The sequence below is a fragment of the Chlorocebus sabaeus genome, chromosome 8 (assembly GCF_047675955.1).
Source record: "Chlorocebus sabaeus isolate Y175 chromosome 8, mChlSab1.0.hap1, whole genome shotgun sequence".
NCBI classification, from domain to species: Eukaryota; Metazoa; Chordata; class Mammalia; order Primates; family Cercopithecidae; genus Chlorocebus; species Chlorocebus sabaeus.
In genome coordinates, this window is record NC_132911.1 from 123299450 (window position 1) to 123316611 (window position 17162).

At 39.4% G+C, this 17162-nt stretch overlaps 1 protein-coding gene across 8 annotated transcripts in view; it reads right to left on the minus strand.

The window, feature by feature from the left end:
- The window catches only part of ENPP2 (ectonucleotide pyrophosphatase/phosphodiesterase 2), a 118763-nt gene that overhangs the window by 45478 nt on the left and 56123 nt on the right, over nucleotides 1-17162 (minus strand). For all 8 annotated transcript variants that reach the window (XM_038000189.2, XM_038000187.2, XM_008001434.3 and 5 more), the window contains exons 6-9: nucleotides 15641-15738; nucleotides 15339-15418; nucleotides 14442-14561; nucleotides 5871-5926 (exon numbers count right to left, since the gene is read on the minus strand). In XM_038000189.2, coding sequence (XP_037856117.2) covers nucleotides 5871-5926; nucleotides 14442-14561; nucleotides 15339-15418; nucleotides 15641-15738 — 354 coding nt within the window. The remainder of the gene's footprint in view (nucleotides 1-5870; nucleotides 5927-14441; nucleotides 14562-15338; nucleotides 15419-15640; nucleotides 15739-17162) is intronic.

Here is a 17162-nt window from a genome sequence, read left to right on the forward strand (position 1 = left end):
TCTTGCAGCCTTATAAAAATCTACCAAGAATAGGCTGGGTGCAGTGGCTCATGCCTGTAATCCCAGCATTTTGGGAAGCCGAGGCAGGCAGATCACCTGAGGTCAGGAGTTCAAGACCTGCCTGACCAACATGGCAAAACCCCATCCTACTAAAAATACAAAATTAACCAGGCATGATGACACATGCCTGTAATCCCAGCTACTTGGGAGGCTGAGGCAAGAGAATCGCTTGAATCTGGGAGGCAGAGGCTGCAGTGAGCCAATATTGCACCATTGCACTCCAGCCTGGGCAACAAGAGGGAAATTCTGTCTCAAAAAAAAAAAAAAAAAAAAAAGAACAGGCACATATAATTAAGAGACTGACAAAAAGGGTATAATCTTCATCCACAATGACTTTTGTGTTTAAGTTTCTTTCCTCTGTTGAAATATAATTACCCTAAGTCTGGCACTAGCTTTAAGGGCTCTAAGGGCTCGCAGCTAACATGACAGTACTGCATCCCAGGCTGAGTTACATTAAGATGCTCACAGGCTGAGAGATAGCTTTAGTCAGGGGAAATTCATCCACTCTTTCCCAACAGGGAACTCAAAATGCGTTTTCACTCCCCCATCCAAGACCAGGCTTTAGAGGCATGTTCGTGATGAATTCAAACTAAAGCACAAAGTTTAAATGTGGTCAGGAAAAATTATTGTGGAACATTGGTGAGCCATTTAAACCTTCACTCTCAGTGGACATGAGCAGTGAGAGAGCTGGGAGAACGATAAATCCTCAAGCAGGGGCTCTCATCAAGTGGTCTCTCTGCCCCCCCCATCACCATCCAGCTTACAGGGATTTGCCATTCCCCAGGCATCCTCTCTTTCTGGAACTATCACACAAGACCAGAAAATCATGTGTGCCATAAAATGAGTCCAAATTTAAACATATCCCAATGCTATTGGATAAATGTGACCCTGTCCATTATATCCTGTAATTGAATTAGAAATAGGCAGAGCAAAGCCAGGTTAATCACTTAAGGAATTTAATTCTTCAGCTTTAGAAATCCTTTGTATCTAAGCAAAATAATTGCATACTTTGAATTCTTTCCTAAGTTAAAAAAAAAAAATAAAAGAGTGAATACCAGAGCCTTTTCATTTTACCTTATTTCACTACCTGCCTAAAACCTGCTTTATTTTACGTAATTGGTGTTAAGCCACAGAAATGGGGCCCTAATGAATCCACTTTTAATACTAATGGAAAAATACAAACTAACAGAATCTGTGTCAAGCTCAGAATGCTCACCCCTGAATGCCCTCGTTGGATGGGGTACTTGAACAATGGTAGGCAGGGAATTAAAAGCACCAGCTATGAGGCCAGAGTGCTTGGGTTTGAATCCTGACTCCAGCAAATGCTGGTGATAAGACTAGGCAAGTTATCTAAACTTTTGATACCTCTGGAAAACGAGGACAATAATAGTAGTACCTATCTCATAAAGTTGTTGTGAAGTTGAAAAGAGAATACATCTAAAGCATTTAGAATAGTGTTGGGCACATAGAAAGGGTTTAGAAAAATGTTAGCTTTTATTGTTATATACTGAATTTATAGGTCCACGGAGATGATATAGTCCAAAATATTTGTTAAGGGCATATTGGGTTTAAGGCATTTGTGTAAACATAAATAAAGATATTCCTACCAAAAACACTATTATGGAGGAGTCGCCATTTTGCTTGGAGAAAGATAAGCAAGCTATTATTCTTTTCTGGGCAGGGGCTGATTGTGTTTGCGTTAAGAGAAAAAGATGAGGATGCTGGGGGTCTGAGTAGCCATTCTACCTCTGACCTTAGGTGCAACATTTAACCTCTCTAGGCCTTAGTGTTCTAATCTCTCTCTCTCTTTTTTTTCCTTTTGTTGTTGTTGTTGTTATTGTTGTTGAGATGGAGTCTTGCTCTCTCGCCTAGGTTAGAGTGCAGTGGCACAATCTCGGCTCATTGCAACCTCCCCCTCCCCGGTTCAAGTGATTCTCCTGCCTCAGCCTCCAAGTAGCTGGGATTAAAGGTGCCTGCCACCACGCCCGTCTAATTGTTATATTTTTAGTAGAGACAGGGTTTCACCATGTTGGCCACGCTGGTTTTGAACTCCGGACCTCAAGTGATCCACCTGCTTCGGTCTCCCAAAGTGCTGGGATTACAGGCCTAAGCCACTACACCCGGCCTCTAATCTCTTAAATGAGGAGTTGGGCAAGGTTGTCCCTAAGTTTCCTAGGAGTTCTAGGTTATCTTTATGAAATAACCTCAGAGACCAAAAGGACATGGCTCTTAGCCAATAGTGTTTCAAATATTCAAATACAATACACAGACAGCACAAATAAATCTGACCAAGAAAGAGCAAAAAAAGAAATAGGATACATGTTGCTGTCTTCACCACCACTGATTGATGGAGAATTTGTTGTGAGACCAAGTATATCAGACATGGTCAAAAAAAAAAGACTAAATTAAGTATTTACCAGTAAAGGGGAGCAAATTACCTTAAGACACATATAGCCCTTGTCTAGTCAATGTTGAAAGACAGAATGTGAATAAGAAAACAAATACCATTTATTAGTTGTTCTCTATGTACCAGTACCCTAATAAGCATTTTATGCTGTTTTATTTTATTTATTTATTTATTTTTAATTTTTTTATTTTTTGAGACGGAGTCTCGCTCTGTCCCCCAGGCTGGAGTGCAGTGGTGTGGTCTCGGCTCACTGCAAGCTCCACATCCCGGGTTCACGCCATTCTCGTGCCTCAGCCTCCTGAGTAGCTGGGACTACAGGCACCCACCACCACCGGCTAATTTTTTGTATTTTTAGTAGAGACGGGGTTTCACTGTGTCAGCCAGGAGAGTCTCAATCTCCTGACCTCGTGATCTACCCACCTCGGCCTCCCAAAGTACTTGGATTACAGGCGTGAGCCACCGCACCTGGCCTGTTTTATTTTTGAGACAGGGTCTCACTCTGTTGCCCAGGCTGGAATGCAGTGGTGCCATCTCAGCTCACTGCAGCCTCAACCTCCTCGGGCTGGGTGATCCTCCCACCTCAGCCTCCCAAGTAGCTGGGACTATAGGCATGTGCCACCATGCCTGGCTAATTATCGTATAGTTTGTAGAGACAGGGTTTTGCCATGTTCCCCAGCTTGTTCTCAAACCCCTGTGCTCAAGCAATCCACCTCCCTCAGCCTTCCAAAGTGCTGAGACTACAGGCATGAGCCACCATGCCTGGCATAAGCATTTTAAATATGTTAGCTCATTGCATCTTTGCAACATCCCATGATGAAGATACTATATATATATATATGTATATTCATATATACATATATAAATATATATACTATATATAATATGCATATATAAATATATATACTATATATAAAAATATACATATATATTTTTTTTGAGACAGAGTTTCACTCTTGTTGCCCAGGCTGGAGTGCAATGGCATGATCTCAGCTCACCAAAACCTCTGCCTCCCAGGTTCAAGCCATTCTCCTGCCTCAGCCTCCCGAGTAGCTGGGATTACAGACATGCGCCCCAATGCCCGGCTAATTTTTTTTTTTTTTTTTTTTTTTAGGAGAGACTAGGTTTCTCCATGTTGGTCAGGCTGGTCTCGACTCCTAACCTCAGGTGATCTGCCTGCCTCAGCCTCCCAAAGTGCTGGGATTATAGGTGTGAGCCACCACACCCGGCCGAAGATACTATAACTTTTATTTGAAGATGAGGACATGGATTTGTTGAGAGATTAAATCACTAGTCCAAGGTCATCAATCTAATAAGCAGCCAAGCTGGGATGACAATCAACATAAACAATGATACATAGTGGGAATTACTGTCTTTGAACATGAATTGGCACAAAAGAATGGAGCATCAGCCGAAGATTATTTCGGAATGAAATACTATCATTAAAAAAGCAAGACTAATTCTAGGTTGCAGTAGAGAACCATGTTAAAAATATGGCCTTCAAAGTCCAAGTCTATGGTTTGAATCAGGTTCTAAATTTTTTTAAGTTTTCAGAATATACACTGTGTAGATTTCCTTGACATATATATTCTCTTAACTAACTGAAAGTGTGATCCTATTTTTTAAAGTTGTAAAATGCTTCAAAAAAAAAAAGGGAAAAAAATGAATCCAAGTCACTTTCAGGATACAGAGATAAAATAATAGTCTGAGAAGCAAATGAAAGCTACAGACATCTTTGGAGCATACAAAAGCCACCTTCTTATAAGTGGTTTCAAATGGGTGGAGAAAATTGCCATTCAAAACCAGAACACTGGGCCTTTTCAATCAGGCTTTGCAGCAGTTTCAGGGGGGCAAAGGTGGGGACTCAGTATTAATTATGTTGTTGGCTACTCTCCATTCTGCCAGGCAAATATGTTACAGAGCAGAAGAAATTACTTCTATAAGCATCTATGACAGTCAAGAGTTAAAGAAATGTCAGGCATAGGATAACATTGGTAAATCAACATGCTGTTTATATTAAGCAGTATCATTTCTAACCTACCTACACTTACTTTTCAACTCAGAAACCTCTTTAAAAAAAAAAAAAAAAGAAAGAAATCTTTTAAAGAGATGCTCTGTGCTAGATTCAAATCACCAAATCCGATTTCAGTTTAGCCCTTCAAATCTGAAAAAGCTACTTTTATTTCTGATTTTAGAGAATATAGACAGTATCATTCTGGATTAATTTGAGCCTGTGATGGCCCTTAGCACACTGCTATTATAGAATAGTCAGATTTTTGTTAGGCATAGAGGCAAATATGGAAACAGCTTTAGGTGGTTTAAAAAAAAAAATAAAGATGGAAAGAACATCTCAGTGGGAACAAAATCCCCGTGAAAGTTGAAACAGATTCCTTTTCTTACTAAGGCACCTTAAAAATCATCAACATGTTGATACTTTTATTAGGTAAGATTCATCTTAAGGCTTATGAACATTAACTCCTTAATCCCCCATCGCTTCTTTAGGGATGGGAAGGAACCCCATTTTCTTATTAGAAAAATTCTGGAGTTCAGTGGGAAAATGAAGTGAAAATAGAGGCTTCCCCTCAGTCTCCTGTCTGGAACTTTCAATCTCTAGACCACTCCATCAGCTCCCCAGAGGCCTGAGATCATCTAGATTTTTTTAAGTTGTGAACCAAAATAAATATAATATGTTCTCATATATTTATAGAAAATGATAAGGAAAGCCACCACCATAAACAGTCTAAGAGAAATATGCATGTCCTAGATGGCAAGTTACCAAAAACCTACAGACAGGAATAGAAAAATCTAAAGGACATCCAGAAGGAGGAGAGACCATCTTACTTACATTCTGTTAAGAGAGGATGGGGCCGGGCACGGTGGCTCTTGCCTGTAATCCCAGCACTTTGGGAGACAGAGGCGGGTGGATCATGAGGTCAGGAGTTTGAGATCAGCCTGGCCAACATGGTGAAACCCTGTCTCTACTAAAGATACAAAAAATTAGCTGGGAGTGGTAGCAGGCACCTGTAATTCCAGTTACTCAGGAGGCTGAGGGGAGACCCGTTTGAACCTGGGAGGCCGAGGTTGCAATGAGCCGAAATCACGCCACTGCACTCCAGCCTGGGCAACAGGGCAAGACTCTGTCTCAAAAAAAAAAAAAAAAAAGAGAGAGAGAGAGACAGGATGGAAAAAAGGAGAGCTGGAGGAGAAAGAGACGGTAGGATGAGGCACAGAGAGAGGAACTCAGGAAAAAAAAAAAAAACACCTGGAAGGTTATTTTGAATTAGTAAATATTCAAAAATTCTATATTTTCACATTTAACTGAAACAAAATAAAAACTAAATTGATGTTTTATAAATTGAATCACAGCTGTCATTTTATAAACATTGACAAAATAAAGGTAACTTACACAGACCAAAAGAATGTTCCAGCTTTCACCCCTTGCTTGGTGGCTGTAATCCATAGCTAATGAGGAAAATATAAGCGGCTTAAAATGTGTTCTGAGTTTTGGTCAAAAAAGAAAAAGTTTTTAAAACACATTAGATCAGATATCTTATACTCTACTCACACCCCAACATAAATTTCCCATTATTTGCAACCATTTATTTTCACATCTGGAAGTCAGAATCATTATTTCCACAAATATTATTCAATATATTCTCTGCAAAAGCTCTCAAAAGCTCCTGCTATGATTCTAGTGACATATTTTTAAAACTCTTATTTTATCTCAAAGGCTCTCTCCTGTACCTGTCTTTTCTGATCATCGTTTTGAACAATTAACTGACGCAGCAGAATTCTGCTCATCAAAGGACCCAAGAATGCGCCATATGTTTCTTTTACTATTGAAAGACTCAAGGAGGACTGCCCCAATTTGGCACCCAGATGTCAGAATTTTGGAACCCTGATTGTCTTGTTTTAGTTTAAACTAGATGAATGAGAAGGGGGAAGAAGGCTAATTTTTAATTTTGATTTTTCCTGTATCTTTTACCTAGCCTTTTAGTAAATATTATTTTAGAGGAGAGTTCCTAGAATAAGTTAAGTGAACCAAGCACTTCATTAAGGTTTTTAAAATTTTCTTTATACCATGTGCTATTGGGGAGGCATAACATATAGGAGTTTAGAACCTGGGCTCTGCAATCAGACAGCTTGGATTTTAAGCCTTGTTTCTGTCACTTACCAGCCATGTAGTCCTTTGGCAAGTTACTTAATATCTTTGGGTTTCTGTTTCCTTTACAATGTAAATAATATTATCTAGCACATAGGATTATTCTAAGCTTTAATGAGTTAATACATTTAAAGTCCTTAAACCAGTGTCTTAACATCTGGCAAACACTCGATAAATTTCCGTCTTTATTGTTATGCAATAATGGAAATAAATAATCCAGTTATTCTAGTAATATTAAAAACAGCCTAAGATGGCAAGGGTCCCACTGAACAGAAGTCTATGAGAAGAAACCCCCTCACTTAAGGAAAGAGAATGGAAGCAAATAAGAGAGAGAACTGTGGTTTGCCTCAAACCAAAACAAAAATGATCTGGGAACTATAGCCAACCCCTTTTCTGGTTTCATTGTCTCCAGCCTTTGAGAGTATCCTTAAAGAGTGACAACTTATTTTTTGAGGAAATGGGTAACTGGGAGGTGGAGAACATCCAGGAGCTTAGCCATTGTTTCAAAATCATCTGGGATACCTGCCCTGGGAAAGCTTGAAAAGGATTCCAGACCCCTTGGAGCCTCTAGAATCCTCAGCCCCAAACTCACAGCTACTGTAGCTGGCAAATGAGGGATGGGGCAAGAGCACTCTTCAGTCTGTGGGTTCTGAGCTGCTGGTGAATTTCATCAGCCTGGGAGAGGTAGGGGCCTCATCCTATTCACATGGCTCTGAGGGACCAGACCTTCTTGGCCAGACTTTTAGTTCCCTGGGATGTTCGGAGACGTAAGAATCTCAGATTGCTCTGAGAGCCCTTCACTCCATTTAGTCCAAAGCTCTTTCTACTTTAAAGACAAATTCTGGCATCCTCCAGGAACCCCAGCCCAACCAGGGTTCAGAATGTGTCCTGGACTTTCATTTATTCTTGTTCCAGCACCTCCACCAGCAAGAAGATGAGCTCAAATGAAGTGCTGGACACACTGTAAAACCATGCCGGTTCCCAAAGAGGCCAGTTCCTTATATTAAGGGATCTATTTTCATACTTATTTTAATTGCACATACACAATCTTAGCACATTCAATATCCAAACAACTTCCTAGATGTACTGCCTTGCTATTTCCAAGGAGATTGTACTAGGCAATACTTGGCATCTATGAAATTTAAGATTAATATGGAGTTTCCTAAAGGAAAAAAATTGTTTAATACAAATTTGTCAAATAATGACCCTGCACTTTCAAATATTATACTGTAGAATACATGCTGATGTTGGCATTATCAGGGCGACAGGAAGCTCTGAGAGTTAATTTAACTCAGTAATCCTCAGGGAAAAAAGATCACTGAAGAGGTCTTAATAGTGTCAAAAGGAAGGAGCATTCAGAGTGAAAATGACAGGGTATGTTAAAATTATTATGATGGCAAAATTAAGATCATTTGTTCTTTATATTTTTCTGTACCTTCCAACAATTTTACAGTGACAATCAACTTATTTGTAATCAGAAAAAAAAAAAAAACTAACCAATTTTTAAAAGCAGTGTATCTTAGAAGCATACAGTGTAAACCATGGAGGCAATTTAAAGGTAAAATTTGTATTTCTTCTAAAAAAAAATCAAAAAGCAGAAAAATTCTGCCTGATTCTTGGTAAAAGTCAGGTTGACCACATTTTCAAAAAGAAAATTGAGAGCATGATCAGAAAAGTATAAAAAGTGAACAAAAAAGATAAAATACTTAAAATGAAAAGCACATTTTCCTCCCAAGGGAAGAAAAAAAAAAAGGCACTAAAATATTGGTCCAGAAAAGAAAAGTGAATACAAGCCGATAAGGTTATGAAAAAGAGAGAGAGAGAAGTTTCCCGGTTCCTTGTTAATTCAGAGATATAAGTGTTAAAATTTCTCGAATTTGAATGCAATATAAATTTCTTCAGAGGGTGGTTTAAAAAAAAAAAAAAAAATCAGGCCAGGTGCAGTGGCTCATGCCTATAATCCCAGCACTTTGGGAGGCGGAGGAGGGCGGATCGCCTGAGGCCAGGAGTTTGAGACCAGTCTGGCCAACGTGGTGAAACCTGTCTCTACTAAAGATACAAAAATCAGCCAGGCCTTGTGATGGGCACCTGTAATCCCAGCTACTCAGGAGACTGAGGCAGGAGAATCGCTTAAACCTGGGAGGCAGAGTTTGTAGTGAGCTGAGATCGTACCACTGCACTCCAGCCTGGATGACAGAGCGAGATTCTGTCTTTAAAAAATAATAATAATAATAATCACACAGCTAAAAAAATAAGCTTAAGTAAACACTGGGTTTGGGCTTTCTCCCTCTAATCCCAAAACTCCCTGCATTGCTTTCCTTTATCAGGAGGCCCAGCTTTCGACATTTGTGTCCTAGATGCTGCCTTGTGAAAAGGGGACAAATGGGAATGATATTGTATCTTGTGATATGCTATTTATCAGGAATCAAAAAAGCTTCCTCTACAGGAACCAATGGGTTAAATATGAAATTCAACACTTTCTCAAATTCAGCATGTAGCTTTGGGAGAAAAGAAGTTTGGAAAAAGAAAAATACTAGCCAAAAACATTTTTTCAAAAAACATAAACTACTAGTGTAGTCTTTCTAGCAGTTCCTCGAAGGGAAATCATTCCTTTGCATTCAAAAGCATTGAGCTAGGATAAACAGAATTCTAGGAGACCAGGGGATGGGCGGGGCACTTGCTTCAGCAGATCAGTTGCTGAGAATCAGAACACATTAAGGATGTGAGGGTTGGGGGAGGCAGCAGAAGAGACTGGGGCCCGATGCAGCTGCTTTCCATGTAGGGCCAGAAGGAGGCGAGTGAGGAAGCTGTTGGCATGTGGCCAGGAGCTGCTGAGGCTGAGATGGAGTGCTGTCCTTAAGGCCACCTACCCTAGGGGAAGCACAGGCAAAACATGCCCCTGAAGGAAGCAAAGAACAGTTCCATCCAAAACACAACAGCAGGGCCAGGCTCTGGATTGGGTCTTCAGAACAGAAATACACCAAGTCCCTATCTGCATGGGACCCACAGGGTAAAACAGACCTGTGAATAACCAACTTCAAAAGGAGGTGGTCAGGCCGGGCATGGTGGCTCACACCTGTAATCCCAGCAGCACTTTGGGAGGCCAAGGCAGGCGGATCACTTGAGGTCGGGAGTTCGAGACTAGCCTGGCTGACATAGTGAAACCCCATCTCTACTAAAAACACAAAAAAATGTATCTGGGCATGATGGCACGCGCCTGGAATCCCAGCTACTCAGGAGGTTGAGGTATGAGAATCACCTGAACCCCGGAGGCGGAGGTTGCTGTGAACCAAGACTGTGCTGCTGCCCTCCAGCCTCGGCAACAGAGCAAAACTCTGTCTCAAAAAAAAAAAATAATAAGAGGTTGTCAAATTTATGATAGAAAAAATATAAAAGCCCAAAGGAGAGTCACTTTGCTTAGCCAGAGCTGGAAATGCTGAGGGAAGGAAGGCCTCCTGGGGACAGACACTTCAGCTGAAATTTGGAAGAAAAATAAGAGGCTGGTAAGCAAAGGCACCAGGTAAGCAGATCTCACCCTAACTAGGGACATTAGGATACAGTACAAGGAGAAAAAAAACTGCAGGTCTACAGTAGTATATGGAAAAGAAACGACAGAATAAAGAATAGGTTAAATGTTCCTGAAAAGAAATGTTGTCCCTTTATCAGGACAATAAAACAGATAAAAAGAGGTTAGCAATGACTTGTACTTTCCATCAAGTCAATCCCTTTTGGCCTGGAAAGTCACCCCTATTCTGTGTCATCATTCTTCTCCTTGCTGTCTCTGTCTTAAACACACATTTCTTGCATTTTTACACTGCAGTCATTTACTAAAATGGTTTCTGTTCCTACTCATTGTATCACCGATACTGACAGAGAGCAATTCTAGAGGTCAAGCAACTTAAGTAATAAGAATGCATCTGCTGGACAGTTGCAGTTGGGATCACGCCTGTAATCCCAAGACTTTGGGAGGCTGAGGCAGGCAGCTCGTTTGAGCTCAGGAGTTGGAAACAATCCTGGGCAACAAGGCGAAATGCTGTCTCTACCAAAGATACAAAAATTAGCCAGGCGTGGCAGTGTGAGCCTATAGTCCCAGCTGCTCAGGAGGCTGAGGTGGGAGAGTTGCTTGAGCCCAGGAGGCTGAGACTGCAGTGAGCCAAAATCATGCCACTGCACTCCAGCCTGGGTAACTATACTGAGACCTTGTCTCATTAAAAATAATAATAATACATTTAAAAAAATAACAATCTGCTTCTCTTAGAAACATCTTATTCCAGAAATGCTGACTTCAGAGGACTTGGATCATGATGGAGTATTAGACTTGTTTCTCAAATCTCCACATTTAGTCAACTCCTAGGAATCCCATTCATTCCTCCCATTGCTGAGAATCCAGATTTAAACTGAACAGGGAACAACCCCATGGAAGTATCTTTGTATTAGAAATTGCAGGACCGTAGCAGAGAGAATTTCCAAAGAAACCAAGCCACTTAAGGAACTGCATTAAACTATGTATGAGAAATGTAGGGTCCTACAGCAAATGACTGCTTCTAGCAATGCATGCTGAGTATTAGCAAATTAAAAGCAGACTAGACTTTGCTTAATTGGCTATATCAAGGCTAAAGAAAAAAGATTAATTAAATTATAAAAGATTAAATTAAATTATTTTTGGAAGATGCCTGGTGAGATTCAAATTTTCAAATGGCCATTGTACAAATGCCTCATCCCATCTACTAGAGTTTATGCTAAGACAAGAAGTGGCTCTTATTCACCATGTAATCTGACCCCTATGCCATTTGGCTAAATGTCTTGCATGGTTTAGTCCCTCAGTAAAAATAAATTGAGTTTAATTTAATTATCAGTCTAAGATTTGTATAAATATTTTCTCTTATATGTATAAAATTTTATAAGACTTTTATAAATATTTTTTCACTGGTGATTTTAAAATATAGAAGCCTCTGAGAGGATGGTATACATGCTTATAGAATATTCATTAATTATTTTCCTTATAGTACTTTTAGTTGCTTATATTCTTATACTTTGACTAAAGTTTCTTTTTAATTAATTATTTTGTATTTATAACTGATATATAATAATTGTGTATATTTATGGGATACAGTGTGATGTTTCAATGTATGTGTACATTGTATAATGATCAAATCAGAGTAATCACCATACCCATAACTTTAAACATTTATCATTTCTTTTCAGTGACAACATTTAAAATCTTCTACATTGTTATTTGCTATAGTCACCCTACTGTATAATAGAACACCCTACTGTATAATAGAAAACAATAATACTTTGTCTATATGTTTTTCCAATATACCAAATTTCAATAAAATATACTTTTAAATTGTAGTTACTATGCTCCTGGGAATTCCATTTTTTTTTTTTTTTTTTTTTTTTTTCCTGAGACGGAGTCTTGCTCAGTGCCCCAGGCTGGAGTGCAGTGGCGCGATCTCGGCTCACTGCAAGCTCCACCTCCCGGGTTCACACCATTCTCCTGCCTCAGCCTCCCGAGTAGCTGGGACTACAGGTGCCCACCACCTCACCCAGCTAATTTTTTTTGGATTTTTAGTAGAGACGGGGTTTCACCATGTTAGCCAGGATGGTCTCGATCTCCTGACCTCGTGATCCATCTGCCTTGGGAGATGGAGTCTCGCACTGTCTCCCGGGCTGGAGTGCAATGGTGCGATCTCAACTCACTGCAACCTCCACCTCCCAGTTCAAGCAATTTTCCTGCCTCAGCTTCCCGAGTAGCCAGGATTACAGGCGTCCGCCACCACGCCTGGCTAATTTTTTGTATTTTTAGTAGAGATGGGGTTACACTATGTTGGCCAGGTTGGTCTCAAACTCCTGACCTCGTGATCCACCCACCTCAGCCTTCCAAAGTGCTGGGATTACAAGCATAAGCCACCATGCCCGGCCCCTCCTAGGAATTCTTATGGTGGCCATCTTGCCCAAGATGACAGAAACATAAGTCAATTTCACCACAAATCTTGGTCAGCATGAGGAGAGTACTAAACTTGGTCAGATGCGTCAACTTTGGGAGTTAGTGAGGAAACAGGTAAACAGAGTTGAAACAGAGACTTCACTTCATTGCGCAGGTTAACAGCATTTCCTCTGCTCTGCTTTTGCAGAAGTTAATGAATATGTGGCCTCATCTTCTTCTGAGTCATCCTAACCCAGGGCAAACCTTATGTCAACAGTTGATGTAAGGTGATCCAATTTGATAAAATTACTATTTATCTCTAATCCATTAAGGTTCTTCAGGTAAGTTTGTTTCCATGACCAAATTAATATAAAAGACCCACTAGTGAAATCTTAATGGAGCTCTAATTTCAATCATTTTGTTTACTCATAAAATATTCCCCTATCATAAACTTTGAAAAATCCACCCTGTCAACAAATTTCACTATGATCACACCCTAGGCCATTATGGACTTCTGGGAGTCCAGCCTGAATAAAGACAGCAGAATCAGAACATCTATTATAAAGAAACTTTTCTGCAGATGTACAAGAAGTCTTCCAATGTTTATTTTTTTAATAAAAAGCTCATATTTATCCTTGCATACTGATTTACCTATTATGCAATATAAATATTTTGATCACAAATGACCTTTTCTTAAAGTGAGATACCTTAAGAAAAAATTTCTATTTGTAGTCCTTATTTTGTCCATAAATTGCAGCAAACATTTCCAGGTACAAGATCATTGAGGCATGGTGGATACATGGATGTGTGCAGACACTGCCCACCAGTCACGCCACGGTTGAGCGCCCAAAGTTCTCCCAGCCCTCTTCTCTAACCAGTGCTCTAGGAAGCCACTGTCTCCAGTCAGAACTGGCATGAGATGGGACCACTTACCCTCTTACTTCTACATGTTTCTGATTGCCTGTGTGCCCTGGGATATGTTCCGAGGTGATTCTGATCCTTCTGGCCAGAAGCTTGTACACTTCAGCCCAGCTCTGCACATTCAACAACTGTGGCTTTATGCTGCTTTGCTCATGTCTGACCAAAGCAAGTTGCGTAACCATACACACGGTCACAGGAAAAACATTAAGTAGAAAGCCAGCTACAACCCTTTTTATTTTCTGCCCAGTCATTTGATCCGAAGTAAACAGGGTGATTTCTTTTCAAAGTATTAATTTGCTATTTCAGTATCAAGGTAGGATTCTGCTTTTTATATTTAACTTCCATGATTTTTAAAAAATAGATTAAATAAAAGAATTCAGGAATTTACTGTGGATTTCAGTGAGTTCCCTTTTTTCAGCAAGTGTCCCTGTTTCTGTTATTATAGCATCGGGGCTAACATATTGGGGAAGTCATAGTCACGCACTTCTCTTTTTCATTATACCCCTAAATCTGGGAAATCAATGAGATCTATTCTTTGTCAAAATGGTTCTGAAATTCACCTCATCACCATTGTCACCACCATAATCCTAGGGAAGACATTCATCATCTCACACTTTTATAATCATAGCCTCACACACATGCACGAATATATACACACAGCGACACATACACATATGTATACATACATGTATATTCTATGTGCATATTTGTATGTATACATACATATATAAATATACAATATATACACATATATCCAGATACATATATACATATATAATGCATATATACACATATTTCATGTTTATATGTATATTAAAAGTATCAAAAGATGGAAACATTGCCAAGTATGAGGAAATTATATGCATTTTTTCCACATCTAACAAATTTGAGGATGAAATGTTTCAATACATGAACACACACACACACACACACACACACACACACACAATAAATGCAAAACTTACCGGTTGACCTCCCCACCATCTATGATTAAATTTCTCTCGCCCTCGCAGATGAAAAGTGGCATCAAATACAGGATCATACATTGAATTGCCAACAATTCCATGTGATTCTGGATACAGCCCCTTTTTGTAAAAGCAAATTTATTGTTAAAATAACAATACAATAATCCACATACATTAGTTCTAGTATAAATTCTCTTAGCATAGAAGGTTTTATAGCAATACTTAATTTCCAAAATTATATAAGACATATATAACCTTCACTGTGTATCTGTTTGAGCAAACATGAATAATATCTACAGGACAAATTATAAGCCATCTGAGAAACTTGATATGATAAGAAATTTAATAATGGGGATTTTTACTGTTATAATTTAGTAAGATAACAATAATTTTCATTATTATAAATTAACCTTTAGTTTGGAATGCATACATGTGCCTCCAAAGAAGCTTCTATTTCTAAATACACTTTTCCTTCTTTCTAAATTCTATTCCTCCCCAAATCAATAAAAAAAAAAAGATAAATAAATTATGTTTTAAAGAACGGGTGATAGAATTTGAAGTACCTGAAAACTAAAACATAGCCCTGAAGTCAACATTTTTATTTGCAAATTCAGAAAATAAACAATAGACCCTCTGGTATTTGAGAGAAGTTGAATGTATATATTCAAACAGAACTGCACCTGAAAAAAGGTTTCAGCTTTAAAGTTGGAATGAAGTTCAATCGCCCACAAAGTTGTAAAAGGCATTTGCTGTGAACAAACGACCCAGATAAGATGGAAAACAGGAAGATTTTCTTTGAACACTAAGGAACACATTTTAAAAGTAAAGTCTCCCCTTTAAAGTCATTCCAGGATGAAATCAGCCCTTTGAACATATATCATTTGAAGAAATACTTACAGTGGCCAAAGTGTATAAGTTAGGAAAGGTTTTAGTTGGGTACACCGGCCTCATGTAGGGCGAATGTGTGCCACAAGACCCTGAAAAGAGAATTGCAAATATTAGAACAAGAGAACCAACAAGAATTGCTTATAGAAAATCCATTTTATAAACACTCAGACACGTGTTGCCTTCACTTTTGTATTTCAAATAATAAAACACATTTAAAACTATGTGCTCATAGATCTCAAAGCCCACAGCCCACTGGTTACTGTGGAGATCCTGGATTACAGATGAGAACACAGAGTATGGAAATTACTTACTTAGTTTTTCAATATTAGGCATGACTTTGCTGCCTTTCTTCATGTATGATGCACGGAAGCCGTCCACAGAGAAGATGATTAATGGAGGGCGAACAAACCTTAAACAGTAACACATTAAGCTTTTAGAAACATTATTGCCACAGAGTTGCCATTACGCCTAATGATTCTCAATAATGGGAGCAATCATTTCCAAGAAAAAATTTCGGCCGGGTGCAGTGGCTTACGCCTATAATCCCAGTACTTTGAGAGGCTGAGGCGGGCCGATCACCTGAGTTCAACAGTTTGAAACCGGCCCCATCTCTACTACAAATACAAAAATCAGCTGGGCGTGGTGGTGGGCACCTGTAATCCCAGCTACTTGGGATGCTGAAGCAGGAGAATCACTTGAATAGGGGAGACAGATGTTGCAGTGAGCTGAGATCACACCAGCCTGGGCAACAAGAGTGAAACTCCATCTCAAAAAAATTAAATTAAATTTAAAAACTGAACATATTCATTTAACCATTTAACCACAAGCCAGTCGTGGTTAAATCAAGACTGCCCAACAAAAATATTCTGTCAGTCATTCACTATCTGAATTCTTGGGTATGAGATCTGTGAAGTTATGGTACAAATTAAAAAGTCATGAAACATTTCTGTTTTGTAACAAATAACACAGTGACCTGTTAATATTCATTGGTAGCTTTTTCTGAGATGAACTCTCAAGGCTGCCCTTTCTGCCTCGTTCTTCATGTCTGTGAAGATCATTTTTATGCCAGGGATGTGCTTCTTGGGATTCTCTAAATACTCCATGAGTGTATTCTCTCCCCAGGTGATGCTTTTGTTCTTATGGGCCTCTGTATAAGAGAATCCAATGGCCTGATCTATCTTCCCTGCAAACAGACCACAGAGATTTGACCCAGTCATGTGTTTGCCTCCCTTTTCAACAGTGTGGAACTGGGCACACTTCTGAACAAAAATTATCTTGCCTTTTTCAACATCACCCATATTTAATCCTCTCTTTGGTCATCGGTGCTATAAAGGTTCCCATTCGGAAGCCGGATGTCCCACTGTCTTGGATGACTTCTTTTTTTGAGAGGGGGTCTCTTTCATCCAGGCTGGAGTCCAGTGGCACTATCTTGGCTCACTGCAACCTCCGCCTCCTGGGTTCAAGCAATTCTCATGCCTCTGTCTCCCAAGTAGCTGGAATTACAAATGAGCTCCACCACGCCTGGCTAATGTTTTCTGGTTTTTTTTTTTTTTTTTTTTTTTTTTTTTAGTAGAGACGGGGTGTTGCCATGTTGGCCAGGCTGGTCTCAAACTCCTGACCGCAAGTGATCTGCCCACCTCGGCCTCCCAAAGTGCTGGGATTACAGGTGTGTCATCAACAAGTAATAATTACTTATTGGATAACATAGTTTTAAAGGTTCTCTAGACTTCCTCTTTCATTCCCCACTCCCCCCAAAATAGGCAAAACAAGAACTCCAGAAAAAACAATACTGAAAAAAGTCTTAGCCAGAATATTCAGATGCACTTTGTAAAA